The sequence below is a fragment of the Sclerotinia sclerotiorum genome, genomic scaffold, assembly GCF_000146945.2.
Source record: "Sclerotinia sclerotiorum 1980 UF-70 scaffold_11 genomic scaffold, whole genome shotgun sequence".
In the NCBI taxonomy this organism is placed as follows: Eukaryota; Fungi; Ascomycota; class Leotiomycetes; order Helotiales; family Sclerotiniaceae; genus Sclerotinia; species Sclerotinia sclerotiorum.
Window position 1 is genome coordinate 254,073 of NW_001820825.1, and position 23,967 is coordinate 278,039.

General features: G+C 40.7%; 13 protein-coding genes across 13 annotated transcripts; 8 read left to right on the forward strand and 5 right to left on the reverse strand.

Moving 5' to 3' along the window:
* Positions 1-775: 775 nt before the first annotated feature.
* On the forward strand, positions 776-2,453 carry SS1G_08221 (hypothetical protein; the record flags this gene model as incomplete). The annotated part of the gene is made up of 3 exons (XM_001590431.1): positions 776-837; positions 1,096-1,834; positions 2,148-2,453. The coding sequence occupies 3 exons, from the start codon at positions 776-778 to the stop codon at positions 2,451-2,453; spliced, it is 1,107 nt and encodes a 368-aa protein (XP_001590481.1).
* Positions 2,454-4,774: 2,321 nt separating this feature from the next.
* SS1G_08222 (hypothetical protein) lies at positions 4,775-6,187 on the reverse strand (the record flags this gene model as incomplete). The annotated part of the gene is made up of 3 exons (XM_001590432.1): positions 4,775-5,152; positions 5,223-5,852; positions 5,900-6,187. The coding sequence occupies 3 exons, from the start codon at positions 6,185-6,187 to the stop codon at positions 4,775-4,777; spliced, it is 1,296 nt and encodes a 431-aa protein (XP_001590482.1).
* A 619-nt stretch (positions 6,188-6,806) lies between these two features.
* SS1G_08223 (hypothetical protein) lies at positions 6,807-8,356 on the forward strand (the record flags this gene model as incomplete). The annotated part of the gene is made up of 3 exons (XM_001590433.1): positions 6,807-6,987; positions 7,060-7,875; positions 7,926-8,356. The coding sequence occupies 3 exons, from the start codon at positions 6,807-6,809 to the stop codon at positions 8,354-8,356; spliced, it is 1,428 nt and encodes a 475-aa protein (XP_001590483.1).
* Positions 8,357-9,475: 1,119 nt separating this feature from the next.
* On the reverse strand, positions 9,476-9,712 carry SS1G_08224 (predicted protein; the record flags this gene model as incomplete). The annotated part of the gene is made up of 1 exon (XM_001590434.1): positions 9,476-9,712. The coding sequence occupies one exon, from the start codon at positions 9,710-9,712 to the stop codon at positions 9,476-9,478; it is 237 nt and encodes a 78-aa protein (XP_001590484.1).
* A 731-nt stretch (positions 9,713-10,443) lies between these two features.
* Positions 10,444-10,898, reverse strand: SS1G_08225 (predicted protein; the record flags this gene model as incomplete). The annotated part of the gene is made up of 2 exons (XM_001590435.1): positions 10,444-10,681; positions 10,849-10,898. 2 exons carry the CDS (start codon positions 10,896-10,898, stop codon positions 10,444-10,446), a joined length of 288 nt encoding a protein of 95 aa, XP_001590485.1.
* Positions 10,899-11,530: 632 nt separating this feature from the next.
* SS1G_08226 (predicted protein) lies at positions 11,531-11,662 on the forward strand (the record flags this gene model as incomplete). The annotated part of the gene is made up of 1 exon (XM_001590436.1): positions 11,531-11,662. One exon carries the CDS (start codon positions 11,531-11,533, stop codon positions 11,660-11,662), a length of 132 nt encoding a protein of 43 aa, XP_001590486.1.
* A 400-nt stretch (positions 11,663-12,062) lies between these two features.
* SS1G_08227 (predicted protein) lies at positions 12,063-12,232 on the forward strand (the record flags this gene model as incomplete). The annotated part of the gene is made up of 2 exons (XM_001590437.1): positions 12,063-12,086; positions 12,131-12,232. 2 exons carry the CDS (start codon positions 12,063-12,065, stop codon positions 12,230-12,232), a joined length of 126 nt encoding a protein of 41 aa, XP_001590487.1.
* A 1,696-nt stretch (positions 12,233-13,928) lies between these two features.
* SS1G_08228 (predicted protein) lies at positions 13,929-14,186 on the forward strand (the record flags this gene model as incomplete). The annotated part of the gene is made up of 1 exon (XM_001590438.1): positions 13,929-14,186. One exon carries the CDS (start codon positions 13,929-13,931, stop codon positions 14,184-14,186), a length of 258 nt encoding a protein of 85 aa, XP_001590488.1.
* Positions 14,187-15,362: 1,176 nt separating this feature from the next.
* SS1G_08229 (hypothetical protein) lies at positions 15,363-17,421 on the reverse strand (the record flags this gene model as incomplete). Its single annotated transcript, XM_001590439.1, has 8 exons — positions 15,363-15,489; positions 15,566-16,013; positions 16,066-16,150; positions 16,422-16,588; positions 16,645-16,722; positions 16,881-16,987; positions 17,048-17,147; positions 17,199-17,421. 8 exons carry the CDS (start codon positions 17,419-17,421, stop codon positions 15,363-15,365), a joined length of 1,335 nt encoding a protein of 444 aa, XP_001590489.1.
* A 1,706-nt stretch (positions 17,422-19,127) lies between these two features.
* Positions 19,128-19,289, forward strand: SS1G_08230 (predicted protein; the record flags this gene model as incomplete). Its single annotated transcript, XM_001590440.1, has 1 exon — positions 19,128-19,289. One exon carries the CDS (start codon positions 19,128-19,130, stop codon positions 19,287-19,289), a length of 162 nt encoding a protein of 53 aa, XP_001590490.1.
* Positions 19,290-20,384: 1,095 nt separating this feature from the next.
* On the forward strand, positions 20,385-20,498 carry SS1G_08231 (predicted protein; the record flags this gene model as incomplete). Its single annotated transcript, XM_001590441.1, has 1 exon — positions 20,385-20,498. One exon carries the CDS (start codon positions 20,385-20,387, stop codon positions 20,496-20,498), a length of 114 nt encoding a protein of 37 aa, XP_001590491.1.
* Positions 20,499-21,061: 563 nt separating this feature from the next.
* SS1G_08232 (predicted protein) lies at positions 21,062-21,876 on the reverse strand (the record flags this gene model as incomplete). Its single annotated transcript, XM_001590442.1, has 3 exons — positions 21,062-21,157; positions 21,257-21,323; positions 21,872-21,876. 3 exons carry the CDS (start codon positions 21,874-21,876, stop codon positions 21,062-21,064), a joined length of 168 nt encoding a protein of 55 aa, XP_001590492.1.
* A 609-nt stretch (positions 21,877-22,485) lies between these two features.
* Positions 22,486-23,633, forward strand: SS1G_08233 (hypothetical protein; the record flags this gene model as incomplete). The annotated part of the gene is made up of 3 exons (XM_001590443.1): positions 22,486-22,811; positions 22,869-23,388; positions 23,502-23,633. The coding sequence occupies 3 exons, from the start codon at positions 22,486-22,488 to the stop codon at positions 23,631-23,633; spliced, it is 978 nt and encodes a 325-aa protein (XP_001590493.1).
* Between the last annotated feature and the right edge of the window lie 334 nt (positions 23,634-23,967).

Below are 23,967 nucleotides of genomic sequence, written 5' to 3' on the forward strand. Positions count from 1 at the left end.
AAAATTGAATCACCCTGGTATAAAATACGTAAGGTTAAACCTAGTATGTGTGCATATGTCGAAGATTGGCGGAAGTACCCTTTTGGGTTCTAGGTTCTCACCCACTATACCCACTACACCCGCGATGGAGTAAAGTGATCAAGCACCTTAGAAGTTAGTACCCATACGAAGGATAAGATAGATTAGCCCTAGATTAGCCCGAGCCCGAGGTTTCACTACGGGCGGGCGGGAAATAGTGGGGCCTTTATATAGATGGGGCTTTTTATGGAACGGTCATTATATGAATGCGCCAATGTGAATGGACCAAGACGGACAGACCAATGTGAATGCGCCATTATATGGAACGACATGGTAAAACATAGAACATGGATAGAACCTTAAACAACGGCGGCTGTCTGCACACTGCACAAGGCTTATCAAATCTCCCTACAGTACCTAGTGCCTACTCCCTTTACCTAGCTGCATGCTTAATATCAAAATCCGATGAAGATACCCGGATAACCTTGCTTGATAACATAATCCCGATAACCTTATCTTATTGTCTATTGCGTTATTGCTGACTGAGGATACCGGTCGGTACTTAGCTCTGTCGTACTTTCCATCTACACTCCATACATTCTAAACTCTAATGATCCTGAACCGCCCGCAGAACCTGAACCGCAAGCTGAACCGCAAGCAGTGAGCACCCTACGAACTCAAATATTGATTAATCTTACATAGCGGCGGCTAACGAGGTATATCTTCGGAATTATTAGGGATTCGTCATCCTTTCATCATGCCCAGGGCGATAACGATGGAAAAGATAGAGGGGGGAAAACCGGGTCAGGTTTACTACCCGTGGGTTTCATTTCACTTGTGTTCTCTTCAATTCTCTTCCTTTCCTCCATTCCATCCATCCATCTATCCTATCTCGCTCCCTCCCATTCATCCCTTCCACTCTCCCATCCTCCCCCCCCCCCCCCCAAAACAAATGAAACCTATTTCGGAAACCATCCCAATCTAATAGAAACATACATACATACATACATACAAACAAACACAAACCCGCGTAAACCAACAAACTTACAAGCTAACCATAATAACCACCCCACACAGACTCAACCTCAGCAACCATCCCACCCCCCCTCTAACCCCCACATCCCTCCTCATCCAAATCCACACCACGGCACTCAACCACCGGGATTTGTTTCTCCGCCAACATCTCTACCCATCTCCATCCTTTAGCACACCCCTCCTCGCCGATGCCTGCGGCATCGTCTCCCAGATCGGTAGTAAAGCCGATGAAAAATGGCTCGGGAAACGCGTCATTCTTACTCCCGGCCGCGGTTGGAGAGATGATCCGTTTGGTCCCGAAGATGTAGATGGCTATAAGATTTTAGGTGGGACCAGTTCCGTTCCGATTGGGACGTTGATTGAAGAGGTGGTTATTGAGCAGGAGGAGGTAGAGGAGGCTCCGGAACATTTGAGCGATGTAGAAGCAGCGGCTTTGCCGTTGGTGGGTTTGACGGCTTGGAGGGCCTTGGTTGTTAAAGGTGGAGAGGGGAATATTGGGGTTGGTAAGAATATTTTGGTCACGGGGATTGGGGGTGGTGTGGCGTTGAGTGTTTTGCTTTTTGCGGTGGCGTTGGGGAGTAATGTTTTTGTTACTAGTGGTGATGGGGAGAAGATTGAGAAGGCGAAGGCCTTGGGGGCGAAGGGAGGTGTTAGTTATAAGAGTGAGGGGTGGGAGAAGGAATTGAAAGGTTTGTTGAAGGGGTTTGGGAAGGAGAAGTTGGATTTGATTATTGATGGGGCGGGAGGTGATATTGTTAGGAGAGCTACGAAGTTGTTAAAGGTGTGTTGTTTTCTTTCGTCTTTTTTTTCAGTCTTTCTTCTGGGTTGGGCAATTATCTCTCTAGATATCGATCTTCATCTTTATCACCGTCACCATACCCATCCATATTCACTTTCCATACCAATCTTCATCACCATCTTCATCTTCATTTTCATTGCCATTTCTACCACCATCACCATAACTATCCATATTCACTCCCCATACCCATCTTCATCACCATCTTCAAACCCCCATCTTCAACCCCATTCCCCATCCCCATCCCCCATTCCATCCACACACAATAAACTAACATCCTCCCCCTCTCCCCCAACAGCTCGGCGGCACCCTAGTCCAATACGGCATGACCCTCTCCCCCAAAATGGACTGGTCCATGTCCGCCAACCTGATGAATCTCGAACTCAAAGGCTCAACCATGGGATCGAGAAAAGAATTCAAAGAAATGATTCATTTTGTTAATGAACATAAGATTAAACCGGTTATTTCGAGAGTTGTGAGGGGTATTGATAATTTAGAGGGGATTGAGGAGTTGTTTGGTATGATGAAGGTGGGGAGTCAGTTTGGTAAGTTGGTTGTTGTTGTTAAGGGGGAGGGTGAGGGGAAGGTGGAGAGTAAATTGTAGATTTGGGTTGGTGGTGAAGGGTTGATGGTTTGGTGGCAGATAGACAGATAGATAGATGTGTTTGTAGAGTGTTAGTAGTTTGAAATTATAAATAAGAGATGATGAGTTTGATAGATATAGAATCTCTTTGCTATACTGGAGTGATATAGTGATATAGTGATATAATATACAAATCGTATACAAATCATATAGTACATCAAATCATATACACATATTAAATTTCAAATGCCATTATAAATTTTTATATAATTTATTTTATTTCACTTTAGTCTAAGAGGTATTTATATATAAAATTAAATAACTTAAAGAGGATAAAATAATCTTGAGTTAGGGGATGGGGATGAGATTGAATGAATTGGAAATGGAAATGGAAAATATGCAATTTGAAATATGAAATGAGTAAAGAGTGGATATTGTTGGAATTGTTAATTTATGGTGAACTTGATGAGGTTGATGAGGTTGGAGGTATGATATATCAAAAATATTTAGGGCTAGGGGTTATGGAATTTATATGTTTATATGTTTATATGTTTATATGTTTATATGTTTATATGTTTATATGTTTATATGTTTATATGTTTATATGTTTATATGTTTATATGTTTAAGTTTTGATGCAGATAGATATGGGGATAGGTATAAGGATGTATAGATGTATCTACTAAATTAGATCTCGGAGCTGAATATAGATGAAATAGAGATTGGATGGATTGGATAGAAGAGAATGTTGGATTGGGGTTTGGATCTGGATTTAGGGGTGGAGTTTAAAGAGTTAATAAATAATAATTTATTGATAAATATTGATCAATATTGATGAATTTGAAAGATTTAATATAATAATAAAATTAATAAATATTAAAACTTTAGATTTTTTGAATTCAAGATAATTACTGTATGTTTATAAGCTAGAAGGGTATCATATATTCAAGTTTATTGAATTTTTGGGTATAAGTTAGATGAGTACCTAGTATATAAGTTAGATGAGTACCTAGTATATAAGTTAGATGAGTACCTAGTATATAAATGATGAGTTGGATTTCAGGAGTTTGGTGGGTGTGGTGGTGATGGATTGGGTGGATGTATGTATATACATATCTGCTGGGTTGGGTTTCGGCGTTGGATGTAGATGGAATAGGATGGATTGAGTGGATGGAAGAGAAGGGTGGGTTTTGATTTAGGGGACTGAAGGGTGAGATGATGATATAGATTTGAAGAATTGATAGGTTCTTTGGGAGTTGATTTTTAGGGTTAATGGATGTCTATGATAAATAGTAATGAATTGGATCTTGAAGTTGGAATATTGATGAAATAGATAGTAGATAATAGAGAGTGGATAGAAAATAAATAGAAGTTTGGGTTTAAAGGGTTGGAGTTAAGGGATTGGAGTTTAAGGGGTTGATGAATGATAAGCATTGATGGGTAAGATGGTGATGGATGATGGGGATTGTTGGATTTAGAGGGTTGACGGGTTTGAAAGGGTTGATGGATGGTGATGATGTATTTAGAGAGAGGGTTATTAGGCTTGAGTATATAATTTTAAAAGCTTAATAAACAAGTATAAACGTATATAGATGGTGATCATAGATGACGACGGATTGGATTTATATATGTATATATCTATAAATAGAGATGGATATTTTTGACTGAGGTAATTCAATGGAAAGAAGAATATGGTGGAGAAGAATTGATGGGTTGAAAAATTGAGGAACTAATTAAATCTTGAACTAAGTTCTGTATATACGTTTACCAGATATCTATATGTCATTAAACGTATCTAGGTGAATATAGATTTATTATGCCTTGATATAGTGATAAGTAAAGAATCACCTTCTATGGATATAAGATCTAGCTGACTACTCTGGCGAGCTAGTTACTAGATAGATAGGTTATTTATTATATGAAGTCAAAGTATATTCAATAACATTCTTGAACTTTGTGGGTGAAAATCCCATGATTTGGAAAGGAAGGAGTATTATACTACTGTTAGCTCTATCAAATTTCATACAGAGTTTATAGACTATACTCCTATAAGTCCTCAATAGATATTCATGAAGCAATGGGAAGGAATATAGCTGAGCAAGGAATTGATTGAAATCCCAAACTCGTATCTTCACACATCAGCAATATAATTATATAGACATCATTGAATAGTTTCCTCTAAAATCTTATCTTATAAAGGGTATTATTAGCTAGCTCTATCGTAATTCATCTAAACACCATCCCATTCCATTCCTATTTCAACTCCCAATCCCATATGTACAATATAATCTCTCTATTCCACTCTCACCTCCACCTCTACTTCCGCTTCCACCTCCCCAATATCTACGGACTCCCCACAACATCCACAAACATATCCCTGGTCTCATCCCTACTCTGTTTCAAAAACGGAATCAACTGCGTTCCTCCCGTTCCCCTAAAATCCTTCCCACCCTTTCTCGTCGTCGCAACCGCCAAATTCAAACCCGCATTTTCCTTTTCCGTACCTTGAGCCATGGCTTTTCGTGATGGCGTAATGATATATCGAGTAACGATTTGAATGTGGATATCGCGGAAACTAGTTAGGGTTTCTACAGCTTGGTTGTAAGCTTGGCTTGCTTCGCTTGAACAGGCCGTTTCGTGGATGTAGGTTTGGATGGGGGAGTTGGTGCTGATGTATTGGAGGAAGGAACGGTGGGGCCCGGGCATGTAGTTGCGCATTTCCTGGGGTGGGTATGTTAGTGGGATTCATGGTGTGGTATGGAAAGGGAGATGAAGATGAGAGAGAACATACATCTAGGTAACCATGACCACCTTTCTTCGGCGGCACAACTTCACTTTGTGATCTCCCCATAGGCCGTGTAGGCACATGTTTAACACCTAATACCGCATCCCAGAATTGTATCAAGCTACTCTGAGCATTACTTCCTCCACTATACTGTCTCCATTCACCATTCCCTTCTCCCTCATCATAAAATAAACCTCTAGGTAAACCAGCGGCAGCCATATTTTTACTTCCAGCTAAAAATGGTCGAATGACGTGATAGAAGACCTCCGGATCACATCGCTCATACATCCGTTCAAGAAGAATACCACAATCATGTATACAAGTTGAAAACTTTTCTAAACATGATATTAAAATGGATGGTTCGTCTGCTCGAACAGCGTTCATTGCTTTAATCATGAGAGGAATGACTTCTGCGCCTCGAGCTTCGATAGCAACGGATACGAGATAAAACCAGGATTCATCAGGTGTATTGGTGAAGGTATGCTGACAGGATAAATGATCTAGATCGGTAAGATCTTGTGTGGGAGATGTACTGGTGAAGTTCCAAAGGTTGAGGGCGGCATATGTGGCGGTTGGTGGGAGGCCTAGATGAGATGACACAACTAGGAAGGGCTTGGATATTTGAGGGGGTAATATCTAATTCAATTAGCATAGAAACATTTTCATTTGAGATTTGGATTTACCTCTGATGGAAGTTTTCCTCCCCAGATATATGAATGGGTCATAAAAGATAATAAATGATAGGCTCTTCGCCATTCATCTTCCTCTTGTAAATTCGAAGTATCTAAAATTGGTAATGCATCTGCATGTTGTCTGAATAATCCTTCCTTGATTAAAAATGGTATTTCATCGACTAAATCCTCCCATTCGGAATATGCAATTAATCGTGGAAGAGGATTAATATCTGGAAGAAATCCATTTTTTGTTGAGACTCCATATTCGGAGAGATTGATATTTAAAGGACCAAGCATGATGATGGTGAATGTATGTATTAAAAAATTAAAAGACTGGTATCTCAATAATTATTTTGATATATTAGGACTTCGACTATTGCCTTTCCATGAAAGATCGGGATGAAGGTGGAAGGACTAGTAAGAAACTCTATAGACTCGACTGGAAACGAAGATACTAGTAATACTTTTTTACTTCCATCCCATAACTCGTAAGGTCCGTATATTTTACTTTACGGCAACAAGGAATACCGCTTCGGACATTTCCTCAAACCGGCATCCATTCATTCAAACAACAGTGATACTGTGCGCATGATTATTATCGCGTAAGAATAGGAGGAGAGGAGAAAGTTAAATTCATCCGTTTCCGTTTCCGACGGAAGCGGACGACGGAACGCGGATATTAACATCATGACTTCATGACTTCATGAAAGTTTGAAGAGTGGGAGCGCATACAAAGTGATCAGAGTTGACTTTGAAATTAAATCAAATTCATCCATCTCATTTTCTCCGATCAATTGTTTCGCGCAGTATTCTTTAGGAAGTACTAAGTAGTCGTTGCATATCCATCATCATCATCATCATCATCATCATCGACATCATATTACCACCATTACAGAATTTGCCACTCCTCATCAAAATGGGCTCCATAGCAAAAGAAGAACAACCATCAAAGGTTGAAAAACCAACATTCTCATCAAAAGCAAATACACTTGAATATGCTCAATCACTTGATGCAAATGATCATATGCGAAGATTTCGCGATCAATTCATTATTCCATCAAAAGCCAACATTAAAGCAACCAAGTTGGAGAAACCAGGTTCGTTTGCACTTTTTCCAACATTTACCCCGCCATCACATGATTTAAGAACATAAACTGATTCTCGACCAGGTCTTTCCGATGAATCTTCAATATATTTCTGTGGAAATAGTTTAGGACTTCAACCTAAATGTGTGAAAGAATATCTTCAAGCCCATTTAGATACATGGTCATCAATTGGTGTTCATGGACATTTCCGCGATTTGGAAGATTCCCCTTTAACACAATGGCAATTACTCGCCGAACATGCTTCCAAACAATGTGCTCCAATTGTTGGAGCTAAAGCTTCCGAAGTAGCTATGATGGGTACTTTAACTACGAATTTACATTTATTAATGGCTTCTTTCTACACACCTACACCGGAGAAAAATAAGATTATCATGGAATGGAAGGCCTTCCCAAGTGATCACTATGCTATCGAATCACAAATTCGAGGTCATGGATATAATCCTCAAGAAGCTATGGTGATGATAGGGCCCGAAGAAGGAAGTTATGAGATATCGACTGAGAAAATCCTCCGTACTATTGACGAACATGCTTCCACTACTGCACTCGTCCTTCTACCTGGTATCCAATATTACACGGGTCAACTTTTCGATGTCAAGACTATTACCGCATATGCTCAATCTAAGGGTTTAATTGTAGGATGGGATTTAGCACATGCGGCTGGAAATGTACCATTACAACTTCATGATTGGAATGTCGATTTTGCAGTTTGGTGTACGTATAAATATATGAATGCGGGTCCGGGAAGCATCGCCGGTGCATTTATTCATGAGAGACATGGAGAGGTGGATTATAGTGAAGGAGAGGAAAAACCAAAGTATAGGCATAGATTAATGGGATGGTATGGTGGTGATCAAAGTTGTCGATTTTTGATGAATAACAGTAAGTTTTTCCCGTCTTATTTCTTTGGAAGAGTATTAACAATACCATAGAATTCCGTCCATCACCAGGTGCCTCTGGTTACCAAGTCAGCAACCCCTCAGTCGTAGATCTCACCTCTCTCTGTGCGGCTCTATCCATCTTCAACCAAACCTCCATGGAAGAAATAAGTCAAAAAACTCTCCACCTAACCGCCTACCTCGAACATCTCCTCTTAACATCCAATCCCTCCAACACAAACCCTGCTTTCCGCATCATCACCCCATCTGATCCCTCAGCAAGAGGAACTCAACTAAGCGTCCTACTAAAACCCGGACGCTTAGAAACTCTCTCCGATATGTTAGAAGAAGCGGGTATTGTAGCTGACAAGAGAAAACCAGATGTTATCCGTGTGGCACCTGTACCGTTATATAACACGTATGAGGATGTATGGAGGTTTGTACAAATTTTTAATGCTGCGTTGGAAAAATGTGAGGAGGCTTAACGTTTTATGTATTATTGATGAAGGGGATGGATGTATTGGATATTTTGAGTGTTTCTTGTAGTATATATTTGTCGTGTAATATATCCAAATTATTTATCAATGTTCAAAATCAATAGCTGAAAAGATATAATTATGTATGAGTGTTAATTCTTGGTGTGAATATTTTTTTTTTCTAAAAAACATTAGATGAGTATCACATGTGTCTGAGGAATAATGAATATCAATTTTTTTTTTAAAAAAAAATATCAGAGAAAAGATGGATGGGAGATAAAGGGGAATGAATTATAAAGGGATTTTATGAAGTAGGAAATGCACCGTATTGTATTTTGTTGATGAGGAGGTAATCAGTTGAGAGGGACGTGGTAGCTAGGGAAGCGGATTCGTGGATACCTGTAGGGAAGAGGTGTGATTTGAGAGTGGAGGACGGAAAGTTAGAAAGAAAATAGGCATAGAAAATAATTTCTTGATTGAAGAGGTATATTTCATATATATTGAGGGTTTAAGCGAGGAGTTTAGCAATTCATTTAATAACGTCTAAAGTGCAAAACAGTAGTTGGAAAGGTGATTACAATAACAGGTAAGGGATTTCGGGAGATAATCCGCTTTTTAATTCCTTCCCTGCATCGTCATCAAGAAGTATGCGATTAAGATTGTACGGAGTATAGATAGAATGAACTTAGAATACGTCTGCAATTGCTAAGGTTCATGAAGTGTAGTGTGTAAGTTCCGAAGATATGCCTAATGATAGTTTTTTTATAGGGGTAACGATTGCAGAATAGGTAGATTGTTAAGTTGTGGAGAGGAATATCAATTTTAGAAGGAAAATATATGAGCGGGATCTGATCTATGCTTTGTAGGAAGTTTGAGTGATTTTTGTACTATTTTTTTTTTCGCTCTGTGTGCAGAGCTGCTTGTAGTTTCTAAGTTGTGTTTATGAGTGGAATATCAGCTAGCTGTCTTATGTGCTACTAGTGCCATCATGATCATAACTGGGCCAGAAGATGCTGGCTCACTAACATCATTTCTTCTTCAAACTACATTGGATTAAGACGCCCCAACTGAATCACAGACTTTAACAAAGAACTAATCGAGTAATCTCACTAAAGGTGTACACCAATTTCAAAACCCCCCAACAGTCACACCCGCTCCTTCATTCACCACCTCGATCTCTATTCCACGTTTTTCAAACGCCCCGGTTCTAGGACACGCTACCAACAACATTCTTTCATAAATCCCCTGTTCTGTCTCACCACCTCCCATTATTCCAAGTTTCCACCCCTCACTCCAGTACTCATATGTATAAACCTCACCAAACTCAACATGAATCCGATTGATCTTTCCATTCACCTTGAACATCATCAATCTTTTACCTCAAACTTCCCATACTCGCCCTGAGCCAGGATTAACAGATAATCTAAACAAAATAGGTAACAGCCTTCCTGTATATCCATCTTTAACTCCGCCATATAAGCATTCAAGTTGTAACATAAAACTTATCATAACAGTTTGTCTAATACTTTCTATAAGCACCCATCGTTTGTGATAATCTTCTATATCACCCCTGTCATTGTTGTTTATTGGTAGTCCTAACTCTATACCTCGTGCTAGGAGTTCTATATATTCGATTTGTAGTTGATTTTTCCATTGAACCAACAAAGGAGTATGTCTCTCAGCATTTGATTTTTCCCTTCCATTCGAGGATCAAAGACGTATAATCTGGTAGGGAATGAAGACTTGGACTCCAGAAGGCCAATAATGAGTGCCTCAATTATCTTTTTTGCTCGACGAGATAAGGCAGCATAATTTGGAATCGAGGGTAGAGGAGGTTTGAGGAGATTTAAGAGTGTGGACGTGTGCAGATAGAAAGAGCGTCGGCATATGATGCGGAAAGAGGCAAATCAGCGTTGCGAAAAGTAAGCGGGTGAATAAAGGAATTGTGAGAATGAAGGGCGAAAGCTGGGACGAATGACTTTACTTGAGTCACAAGATAGGTGGCTTGAGTGGAGCTTAGTGTGGTACGGAGAGAGTATTGGAGAGTTAAGTAGGGTGATGGAAATGTATCAATGGGGATAGCTAAGATATGAGGATTAAGTGATGTGATTGGATTGGTGTTTGGAATTAATGGCAGAGTTCCACGGTGTGAGATCCCGGTCAAGCTGCTGATTTTGTTGCTCCAAAACTGGTATATCGGTACTATCTCGTGGCTGAAAATAGAGGAAAACTTCATGTGGGTCAATGATAGATTGTGCTGCTCCCGTGTTTTTGGCGGAACCAGGAGTTGATGTACGACCTTGTGAAGATATTTTTGCTACCCTGATGCAGCATCTACCTAGATTCATAACTTTAGCTTCCCATCTATCGTAAGGCTTTTGCGAGACGATTAGGCGAAGAATTTACTCACATAAATACAGTTAAAGCTCTTTATCTCTCATCTGGAACAATGTGGCAATAATAAATCACATCTCATTTTTGCTTTAAGACGACCCTCGCACGCCTTCCTTCGAGTCCTGCTTTGGTAGACTAAAACCGTAGCCATACTCATTGTCGTTAGTAGAACTTCCTACCGAGAATACAACAGTTATTTAATATGTAGAGGAATCCACTTCATATGCGTCTAAATAGAGTATAATTTGAGACCGAAATTGCTTTAAACCAAGTTGTTATGCGCAGTGGATGCTTACGGACGTACGCATACCACGCTTTGCTCAGCGGAGTTCCGCAAGTTCTGCCATGAAACCTTATATAAGCGGAGTTCCGAGTCCTTACCTCATTTTCTCCATAAGTGAAGCACTATTGATTGGTCCTCCTTCATGAGTTTCGTTTCATGAACGGAGCTAGGAAATAGCTTGTACCTTCACTTTCCTCATCATGGAATAATGTTGTAAATCTCTAATCCACTTTGTTGATTCTTCCAACCGAACATAGGAAAGAATAAATAACCTTAGTCCAAAAACGTTTTGTGTGGTATGAGGTAGTTGAGTTTATACAGTATGAGATGTTACATTTGTAATCGTAGGTGGTTGCGTTGGACTATCGCAGCTAAAATATGCTAGATTGTGAATAATATGATGTATAAATACCATTCGATGGACTTGGAATCAACCTTACTATTCTTTCCGTTCCAAACGCAAGGAAACCCATATATTTCTATTCGAATCTAGATCAATCATCAAAATGACTTTCACAGAACTCATGATGATCCCATCTGTTCAATCAGAGGAAACACGGGATGCTTTGAGCACTCTCTTCTCCCAACTCTTGGATCGATTCTCCTACACTCAGCGCAAGTGGTCACATAGTGACTGAAAATGACGTGAATGTACCAGAGTCTAACTTCAACCCAGTACTAGTTATTGGTGAGTTGATTTGATAAGTGATGGTGGAGTGAGCCGGACTGATGTCATATAGAATGGAAGGATTCGAAATATCTCCACGAGTTCCTCCAGAGCACAGAATTTCGAGCTTTCCTTCCGTACATAAAGCCCTATGTTGATGGTCCGGTGGGTGCCGAGCTCTATGAGTACGATATCCCATCAAGAGATATTTTACCGTCGCCAATCATTGACGTCTTCAGAACCAATATTCACGACGATGCTACGAAAGAAATTGCGACAGTAACAGCATAGGAAGAATGGATCAAAAAATCAGGAGATGCGAACTTCTGAGTGATGTTAGTGTAAACTTGCCTGGGAGATTGTTTGTAGGAATGGTTAGTTGGAGCGGAGTTGAGGTGAGTTCTTTGAAAGATTATCGAACAACATCTGACATGAATAGGAACAAGAAAGATCATTGGCAAATGCAGCGCATTCAAAAGAGGCCTTTGAGGAATTGGATGATGTTCGGTCATTGGTTGTCCAGGTCAATACCGCTTCATAGATTTTTGGAGCAAGAATTAGCTTCTAAGAACACAAATCTAGATCTGACACTGAGTTCCTATTTTCATATCAATCACATTCTCATTTATCTTCTTAAATCGGGTGTATGAAATGATTTATCTTGAAAGTAATGACTTAATTCGTAAGATTATAATGAATGGTGATCGAGCGGACATCACGAGTGGCTGAAGCTATTCATGTGTTAATATATATCAAAATGGGCTAGCTCTATGCATTGCATAAGTTATTGAATAAGACAGCAATGAACTTCTGATCTCAAGCTGATTGACTTCTCCTTTCCTTCTCCAACCGAGTTTTGACATGCAACGTTGAACAACCAAATTTGACCTCGAGATTCGTCCGTCACACCTAGTAGTTTCAATCAGATGCAGATTACCCACTGAATATGTGGACATCCGTGCCATGATTAATAACCAACTCAACCATTCTATCCATTACTAGTACTTGCTTAGGAAGTAAGTTTCAAAGTAATACCATAACATCACGTCGACATGAATCAAACTCCACCTCAAGGACTTTGCGAATCACTAACGGTGATGATCGAAGGAGAATCTATATTATGGGTTGAATGTTCAAGCGAAGTTCTTAGCACATGCTCTAGCATCTTTACCCAACCCTCTACCAATCACCTTTCTTACATTTACACTTAAGCCGCTTAGAGAACTCGGATATCAGGGTGGCAACCTTAAGATGAAATATCAAGCCAGGAACTTTGAAAAAAACGTGATTTCTGGAGTAAGTATGGAGAGGAGTTCGTTCCGAGCGTATCCTCGGATATTTCAACGGCTAAAGGAGGCATAAGGAGTGTATTGAAATCTGGGGTACGACTTGTCACCACACTTGACGAACAAGATCGAAAATACCTCGAGAATTCACCAGACCGGATTGAATCCGATGTACATGACGGTGGAATTTCTTCCAATCAATCTCTCTAATGTTCAGATTATGAGAGAAAACTTCGAAGATTAATTTTAGATGAAACCGAAATGCGACCCATCTACAACCTAAATATGTTTGGTCAGAGATCAACTATTACTAAAATGTATTGAAGAAATTACCTATCGGTTGACGCAAGATTCTACTATCATGATTGAATCTCAGAGTACTTGTCTGATGGAGGAGTTGACGAAGCGTTTCTCTAGAGAAGCATGTCCACCAATTTTCTTCACTATGTCTCTTAGACTACCACTAGCAAACCTCCATGATAATTGGCATAACATAGATTCCGTTGCATTGCATTGACCATACGAGGTGAGCGCGTTAACGTTATTCAATGCCAGAAAAACTTCACGGCAGGCTCTGAAATTAATGATTCAAACTCTGAAGAGGAAAACCATTTTACAAACCAATACACCACGATGGTGTTGGGTCTTTCATGGAAAAAGGTGCTAGGCTTCATTACACTGACTACCCTGTGGTGTCAGCCAGCAGAAATTCACGTCGACTTGCAGCTCGCCGACAGAACTTTTCCCATTATATATTGCAAATACTCGGAAATGCCATCAACAATCAATCGCTTGGAGTTTATAGTCACGCATGGAACGATCGTCGTACTCGCCTAGATAAATTGAGATCGGTGATACCTTTTGAAGTGTTGCTGTTAGCCCCAATTGAATCTGAGTGCCCATGGATTGAATTGTTTGAAACAAAGGAACGGCAGACATTGATCATTCCTAATGGTGGAAGCATTCAATGCCACTAAGGAAGACCTGCCAATAGGTGTCGATTTTAATGTACTAGCAAAGTACATATCGAATTATTACCAAGATTCAAACGCCGAATCATTTCCGTCCGCCCTCATAGATATTGCAAATGGCAATACGGAATTGTATGACGTGCTGTGGGTTATAAACCAAGGCAAGCGATCAGCACCACCAGTGTACTGCCCAGAACACGAAAGAATTGTGCAGCTTGCCAAGGATAGAGCGAAGTAGCATAAACGGCGTGACACATAGTGTCTCGAGAAAGAATACGGAGATAGAGTCCAGGAACGACGCAATGCAAAGATTGGAATTCGAAAATCTCCACGTTAACACACCCGCACTATTAGATGGACATGAGTGATTGAGTAAACTTGAGTACAAGAGACAGAAAAAGGAGACGCGTATCAAAGAGAGCCTTGGAAACCAGGAAATGCCTGTTGACTACAGTACTCCACAGATCCAAAAGTTAGGATTTTCGGAATAAAAGCCTGTCTCAGAGTGACAACAGCGATATGTCCTTCCTCAAAAAATCACCTTAAACTCTTGATCTCCATTAGGGCTGGGCACCTAGACCCTACTTAGGGTATTTGACCTCTTTGAGATAATCAACCTACGATTTAAAGGTTTTAAAAAAAAGTTACCTAGAAATATCAATGGGTGTTAGAAAATGGTAGGGTAAATATTATATGATCGATTGATATTATTGTTCAAAATTGAAGCTATTATATATGATTATAGTTCTCTGGATATCATATAACTATAAATCAAATATAACCTTTATTATATCTATATAACATCATAAAATACATACCCGCAAATACCATAGCACCTAAAGCATTTTAAAAGATAACTAATCTATCCTACAAAATTTCAACAGGGTAGCTTTTCAACTGGGTTTACCCCGGGTTACCCCGGACATACCCTACCCTTTGCCCAGCCCTGACATTTGAAATTAATCAAGGACCTTCCTTGTCCGTAGCTGCACTGCGCGATTAGATTAGCTCTTTCGAAGAACTATCAATTAAAGTCGATAAATTACTCAACACCGACGAGCACAACAATAGTGTAATACTTAAGACCCGAAACAAAAATCATACAAGTATCTAGAGTAAATCCACTAGTGATCTATATTCAATTCCAAGCTCATATGCAAGTCTGTAAGTCTTACTACATAAAACATCACCATCATCACGCACGAACAAAATTCACCTCACATACAACACAAGCAGCAGCACAATTTCTGGTAATATATACAATTTTCAAAAATATAAGACTATAAACAAGAAACCGGGTATGTATATACAAACATCGAACCAAACGTCCAAACGTCCAAACAAACAAACAGCGAAAATATCGCGGGGATTATCCGCGCATGAGTCATCAAAATGCTAGATGGGGATCTAGGATCTAGGCGAGAGCGCTGTAGGGAGCGATACCTGGGTAGTATGATGCGGGATGAGTTGGGATGGCGATACTTGCTGTGAGACCTAGGCCTGATTTGATTTCTCCCGGCATGGTCGTGTAGGCGTAGGAACTAGATGGTGGGTTAGATTTATGTTTTGGTGATTTGAAAAGAAGAGGGAAAGATGAGAAGAGGGAAGAAAACTTACGCGGTAGGAACAGAAGTTACAGTTCCAGTCGATGTGTACGTAGTATAAGTAGTACCAGTCTTGAGACAAGGACCGCTTCCATAAGCGTTATTACACTTATATAAGACGGAACTTCCTGCATCGGTCCAGATGTAGAAGGCTGAAATGGTGATATCTTTGCAAGGGATGCCTGAAGGACATAGCAGTTGGATAGGAGCTCTAGCTGCACCATTTGCGCAGGTTCCATGCCAGTGGTTAAATGAAAGATCGCTGTACGTGACACCGTTGCCGGCAACAACGGATTGGCCTGACCAGGCGGTGTCGATATCGAGGGTATAGGCGTTGCTGTGCCCCATGAAATTGTTGAATGTAGCGCCAGAGAATGTACCGGAGCCACCGTTGGATTTGATCAACATCATCTGGTTACAGTTTTGGGAGTAGACGTGGTTGTATTCGACATTGGAGATCGCTTGGAAAAGTGTTAGGCGAAGAATGAAATCAAGGAGGGAAATTAAGCATACCAGTGTCAGCACCAAGACTTCCGATCGCACTTCCTCCGCTCCAGTTACAGAAGATGTTCTCGACTAAGATGTGGCTGGCGGGACTCTGCAAAGCAATTAGATCATGTAAGGTAGTGGTAGGGTGCTCAATAGTCCGGACTGGCGGTTTTGCCACTAATTATCCTGCCTACACAAATTAATTGTGCGAGGGCGGTGAAACAAAAATTGGACCACATGAGTTTCAATGATCGAAATTCCTTCAATAATCCAAATGATTTGAATATCCCAAATAAATTCAGGAATCCAAAGTTTCTCATTATTGGATTACAGTCCGGACTATTGGATTTCTTGGATAATAAGAAAAGAAGATGTCGTACCTTGACTGTAACACATTCATCTTTGTTGGTGACTTCAATGTCATGTGCCCAGATATTGACTCCCCAAATATCAACACCGTCTAGACCACCTTCATTACCACCACGAATGACTAAATTGTACAGTTCACCATCTGTGCAAGTATCAAGTGTCAAGTGGAAGGCAGGAGCTAGCAAAATGAAATTAGCACGAGGTAACCATTATTTTGTCAAAGGAAATACTTACAGTCGACCAAGACAATGCCATGCACAGAAAAGCTTGTAACCTGATAAAGACGCAAGATTCTTGGACCATATGTGCCCGCTATAGATATTGTTAATATGGAGGTATAACGTCAGATTCTTGTCTCACCACCTTGATCATACCACCAACAAAATTAATTGTTGCGAGCAAGGGGCGGTGAGACAAAATCAGACCATACACCCTCGCGAATTCAGATGCTTGAATTTTGGATTACTAACCTGAATGAAAGACATAGCCGTAACCCTGGATAGCACCCTTAGAGTTACCACTGTAAAATTCGAAATCGGTTGTGTGCTCGATGAAGATCATGTTTCCTCCAGCAGTTCTAGCAAGAATACATGTCAATAAGTGTCACGATTAGTTGATCAATGAGGTGATTTCGTACCCAGTTCGGTAAATTGTTCCTTCCAAGTTAATAGACACACCAGTTCCTCCTGTGAGGGTGACCCAAGTGCCTAGACCATAGCTTCCAGAGGGAATATAGACTTGAGATAGTCAGTAACACACAAATACTAAGCATATGGCTAATATCCTACCTTCACCTCCGGACACACATGCAGTCCAGGCTTTTGAGATAGCAGGACCGTTGTCGGTAGTAGCAGAAGCAACACCTCCATAGTCAAGAATATTACAAATTTTCTTAGCAGCTTTAGAAGCAGTGCTTGTGGTAGGACCAACGGTACCAGATAATTGTGCAGAAACAAGGGCTGGCAAAGCCAATAGAGAGGTGGCAACGAATGAAAGTACAGCAGACTTCATTTTGAAAAAGATGAGAGGTATGGAAGAAAACACAATGCACAAGTAAGTATCTATCAGCGTAATGGCGATATGGAATTGTTTAAATATTCCAACTATCAAAAGTATCTGGCACCTTAGGCTTCCACTATCAACGATATCTATGCAGTAGTTTCGGGATAGCTGCAACCGCGGATAGAGAACCATGAACGAACCTTGTCGCAGGGTCAATAGTCTGGACTGCCATCCGACAATAACAAATTTTTGAATGCCTGAATTGATTAGAAATGTTCAAATCAATGAGAAGATTGACTATAATCCGGACTATTGAAAACCCTGCCTTGTCGTTCATCCTGTCAAGTGAGTTCGAAATAGATGGGTCTAGCATTTTTGTAGCTGCAACCGCGGAATAGAGAACCACAAACCTTATCGTTCATCCCATTGAAGGATCCTGGGATAGATGGACCTTGCATTTTCAGGGTAGCATGTCGTCGTGTATACAGAACCATGATCGAACCTAAATCGTTCATCCTATCGGATGAGTTTTGGATCTAGTATTTTCGGTATATCTGCCACCGACGCGTGTACGACTGACTTTGCGACTGACTTTGAACGACGCCATCCTGCAAAGTGGTTTCGATAAAGAAAGTGTATAGCACGTCATCTTTTTTTTTCAGACCAGTTATCACCTGTTAGAGCGGAAAGATACTACCTTATTACTGCTTCAAAATACTAAGAATAGTGCCGAACTGTGGGCCCGTGGCCCGAGGTGGATCCGTGTTCATCCCTAGATGTATGATGTAGAAAGATAAAAACATTCGATCTGCAAAAAAAGTAACTCCCCGGGAAAAATTCCACTTTTGCACCTTATCGCTCTCCCGGAGATTAGCCCTTTTTTCTTTTTTGCAATGATTGAAACGAAGGAGGGGTGTCTGTAGAATTTCTACTTCGAGAAACCTGTATTTTACTCTGTACAATATAGTTTTGCAAAATAGGAAATGAACCCGTCGATCCGTGGTTTCGGACTCTCATTGTAGGTGGAGAAACTTTTCAACATTTCTCCGAATCCTTCAGCCAAGAGGTAAACAATTGTGGAGAGAAATCTGGGGAAACTCTGGGGTAAATGATGAAGGTTACGCAGCAGGTACCAAGTACATAATTATTAATTATTCGCTGACTGTTGTAAACGTGGCTTCTTAGCGCTAACCACATGCAATGCAACCCAAGTCAAGTAGGGCAGCGGGGCTATAACCAAGAAATTTGACTTGTTTCTATGCGCAAGCCTAACGTCAGCCTGACCACAGGATAAGCAAACACCAACGTTGAAACTTGAAATACCAATTGTAAATGGGGTGTATCGCCGCAAATACCGAAAAATGTGATTCCTACCCAGGGAAATCCTTGTCTCATTTACCCAACTCGACCACAAAAAACGACTCTAAGTTTGAAATATGGATTAGCTTCGGAAATGCTACTGAATCGCCAAGCAGACCTGGTTCCTTAATATGCTTGTACGGAATGCAGTGAAGTTCCTACAGGGTTACTTGCTAACATAAAGAACCAGGAGCCCGGTTAAATAAGTCAAAGTATGTGACTGTGTGATTACTCCGCATTTTAATCTATAAAAGATCTCATCTCCGAGGCTTACGAGCAGGCGACGAACTCTGCTTTGGTAAACTCTCCCCTTCACGGCACTTCGATGCTGCCCCGATTGTCCTCGGCGGGTGAAAATGACATTTGCCGGTACACATAACCTCCAGCTTTTTCAACGCGCTTTGTGTTTGACGCAGAAACATGCTGTAGTGAGGATATATGCTGAAGACATATCACAAGGTTGCGTTCTGAATCCTCAAGAGCGTCTAGGATGGGATCGAATTTTGTTCCAGTACTAGTCTAGATGCTTCCAAAACCCAGTGTATGCATGCACTTTGAAATGCAGTTCCATGGTTATGTCCGTCGGAGCTTCGTGAAGCCTTTCAACACCAGCGTTTGCGCCAAATAGCATTTGCATTGCATCGTTCATCCTTCAAACGTTTTCACTGCGGCGTATCTTCGTATATTCCTTCAACGTAGGGTTATTCATAGCTTCTAAGCGACAATATTGGGTCAAAATGTCTGTGTAGGACTCGCCCACCCCTAGAAATTCGCACTTGGCATCATCAATTCGAATCCATGAATTAGCGTTTTCTTACCGCAGTGTAACGGAAATGCATAAGATCATAATGAAATTTGATCAAAGGGTCCTCAAAGACTACCGCAGGCTGGAGGTTGAAAAGACTGATCATAAAGATAGGAAGATTTGAGAGTTCGTGAGTCCGCAGATACTGTTTCAATCAGATGCTAGTGGCACAGCTGTAAGTTCTCAATTTCCGTCAATACATGGTAACAATAAGCAGGATATTATAAAGGAAGTGGTACATCTGCCACCGCAGGAACAATCCGTTAAGATCCATTCTCTGAGATATACTGATGGTACAGTTACCAAAATGGAAGTGACTTCTGACATCCGGCGCAGGAATGGATACAGACATAAATGTTCACGAGAGCATGAAAGGGACCACATTTGTTATACTCTTGCGTTACCTTTTTAGCAAAGAAGGATCAGCTTGCAGGCCCAAGAAGTCAAACGAAATCTGAGGGATATAACAATGTTCGCATGAGGTACCGCAAGTTACTCGATGTCGATAACGTGAGATTCAATGAAGTTTCCTACATTGTCAACTGCACGCTGAAAAAAAAAGGAAGATTTTGCTTTTTTGTGGCCGGATGATGAGTTTGTTCAGTAGAAATTCCAGAACAGTAATTCTAGCACCCAGGAAAATGCTTGACCATTGACTGACATTCCGCTGTTAACTCAACAAAGCTTGAGATTGATGATTATTTTTTGACAAAAAGGAATCATCAATTAAGTCGGGATAGGGAATATTCGCAAATCTTACAGACCCAGATGCGATTATTATGTGAAGGATCTATACGGAGAGCCTAGAATGGTCTATAATGTATTGTTGAAAAATCCCAGAAAATATGTGACGAAGCTTCGAGCTTGGACAGCCAAGGACAGTATCGACAAGCTTAAAATGAAGCAACAAACCGTTGCGTGATCATGGCCACCAAATTATCGGATCCTCCCAAGATCTCCGTAGCAACCTTCGCTATAATACATCGCCAGTGTAAATGGCGGCGTAAGGATCCGAGATTTGAGGCACAAGAAATCGATAACCTTATGGAATGTCTCCTCCAAGACATTTCCGCCATAAAAATCTCCTACCCATGTATTGTGCCGCAGAGAAAATGAAGAAATTCCATAGCATCCAACAACATCATGCCATTAAATGCCGATCACATCGAAAACAATTCGTGCCTTCAACTCCTCAGACTTCACTTGCTTTAGATTTAGCTTGTATCATTTCTCATGCCACTTTCTCGAGCTTAATTCGATTCTGTATTTTCGCTTGGGAGATGGCGCTGTAATGTGCCATCTAGATAATCCAAAGACATTGAATTGAATGGTGGTTAGAATATATGAATGAATCCCAATAACCACGTTGCAGTTTTGACTGACTTTCCCGTATCGATTTATCCTCTTGGTGATATCTTCTTCGTGAACGTAGAGTCTAGTATCGGAAACATGTGCGAGTAACTTAGAATAGCATTGCCTTGGTTTCTATGAAGATTCGATAATCTTCAAGGTCGATATCGTGGTGAATGGCTTCGTTTGGGATTCAGTCATTTGTTCGAGCGCGCTGGATGTGAGGAAGATCTGTCTTTAGGACTGTTTAGCACCATATTTGGACGTCAGTATGGCAGAGACTAAGGTTCTTCGTAACCGCATATAAGAACTGAATACCTGGTCGCGTACCTTTGGTACTTGCGCGTGGTGACTTGTTATATTCGGTGAAGTTGACAGTCGTGTCTGAGCCTCGGTTCTAAGCTTAAATTCTGCCTTAGAATCGCCATTTATGGTCACCGCCCCCTTAACATCAATTCCAAGACATGCATCGACATTGAATATCGATATCAGTTTTGCACAGATCAGTAAAGACTTTCTTCTATTCTTTTATATCAATCTATACATACCTGAGGAATTCCAATTAATGTTTTCCATCTCACCAAATCCCATGTCTCATTAAGCGGGGTGAATATGTAAGACTTGCTCGAGTACCTTTTCCCGATTTGTAGCAGCTGAAATGAGTAGATACATACATGCATGCTGTAAGGTTACAATGATTGAAAATTAGTGAGAATGAGTCGAAATGTTACAACTATGTTCAGGAGATGATGGCTCACAAAGGCTTTGTCCACGCCCTTCATTCGGTGATATATATGATGCCAATATTCTACCTTTCATCAAGAGTATTAACTATTAGAGTTCGTAAACCTCATTCGCATCTTTACATTGTTACATTATTACACAATCTTTAATCTGGACGATCTAATCGCAAAGCTGGTTTCCGACTCTCACAACTGTACATACGACATTTTCGTCGCGATGGAAAACTCTCCAACGTTATTATCAATTGTCTCTTCTTACTTGACTTTTGTCAATATAATATTATTAATACTCGGCTGGATAATTGTCCCATTTCTCTATCAAATCATCTATTATCGTTTCTTCCACCCCCTTAGACAATATCCAGGTCCATTCTGGGGCACTGTCACCAGACTTTGGTATACTTTTCACAGCTTTAATCAAAGCGAATTAACGACATATCAAAATCTATTCGAAGAAACTAAAGGTAATTATTTATTGTCTCACATGTTATTAGACAATAGGCGCTAATTATTACCGAAATAGCTCCTGTTCTGCGTATTTCACCAACAACTCTTCTCGTCAAATCAGCATTCGCTCTACCCCTCATATATCACCGCACCGCAGTTAAATCTAGATTCTACAGTAATGGAGGGTTACCCTCTGAACCTGTTATCTCTATACGAGGCCATCAAGCACATTCAGCTCGTCGAAGGCTAGTCGGACCTCCTTACTCATATTCCAAGATACTTAAAGCGGAACCCCTCGTTGATAAAATCATCTCGGCATGGCTTGCGAAATTGAGAACTATTTTCGAAGAGACAGGGAAACCTGTGAATATGGCAAGCTGGGCCACATATTTTGCTTTTGATACAATCAGCGAAGTGGGTTTCGGGCAAGCTCTAGGGTTCGTGGAAAAGGAAGAGGATGTGGGTGGATTGATTCAAAGTGTACACGATGGAGTTGAGATTTTTGGTGTTTTGGCACATTTATACCCTTTCGTAGAAAGGTTGACTTCAGGACCACTAAAGTCATTTTTTACCGCAACGCCAGATATGAAGAATGGCATGGGTCAGTTGATGAGATGGAGGAATAAGATCATTAATGCTAGGATTACGGAAAATGAGGAGGGAAAAGAAAGAGAACGACTCGACCTTTTAGAATCGTGAGTTTCTTCCTGTCGCCAAAATCCGTTAATCCAACTAACCTATCATACCACAAGATTCTTCGAAGCCAGAACACCCGAAGGCAAACCATTAAGCAGAACCGAATTAGAAGCCGAAGTTCTAGTTGTACTAGTCGCTGGAGCCGATACTACAGGAACATCATTTAGCTCCATTTTAACCGATATCCTCTCCTCCCCTAGCGACTACGCTCGAATGATGAAAGAAATAGACACCGGATTCACAAGTGGAAATCTCTCGCAACCAATCCCCAAAGCAGCAGAAGTATCAAAGCACTGCCCATTTTACGTAGCATGCGTCAAAGAATCCCTACGACTCACTCCATCCTCCCCAGCACTTTTCCCCCGCGAAGTAACCGCCGATCAACCTCCTCTAGTAATCGATGGCAAAATCATACCCGCCGGCACAGAAATCACTTGTTGTTCCTACATCACAAACAGAGATAAAGAAATCTACGGCGAAGACGCCGATATTTTTCGACCAGAACGATGGCTTGAAGACGAAGAAAAAACAAAATTGTTCGAAAAGTATAATTTTACTTGGGGATATGGATCGAGGGTATGTCTAGGCAAGGATCTCGCTTATATGGAATTGATGAAATCTCCACTGATGGTACGTCTTATTCTATTCGACTATGCACTCAAGCAACTAACATTTCCCGATGACTACAGTTCTTCCGCAATTTCAACTTCAAATTATGCGCACCGAGTAAAGAAACTCCTGGTCCTCCTAGACGTGTTATTCTGGGTGGTTTATTTCATTGGGAGGATATATGGCTTAGTTTGCAGAAACGGAAGGTTTGAATTGTTTCGTTGTGGTATGGTGGGTGGGCGGGCGGTGGGAGGGCGAAAGGGCGGAGGGGGAAGTAGGGTGGAAAGGGTTTTAGATGTCGCTCATCATGCGGATGTATCTTTATCTTTAGCTTTATCTTCTTCGAGTATCGAGTATCGAGTACTACCTAGTTTAAGATTTTACTTTAACTTACCTCACCTTACTTTACCAAAATAATAAGAAAAATGTTATTCGAGAATGTAAATATGATGATTGCAATTTCTTGGAGTGCAGGTTATGCAAGCTAGAGGTGAAATGCCCAGCATATTCAGCGAGAATAAATTTACGTGACGAGTTGCAAGTGAA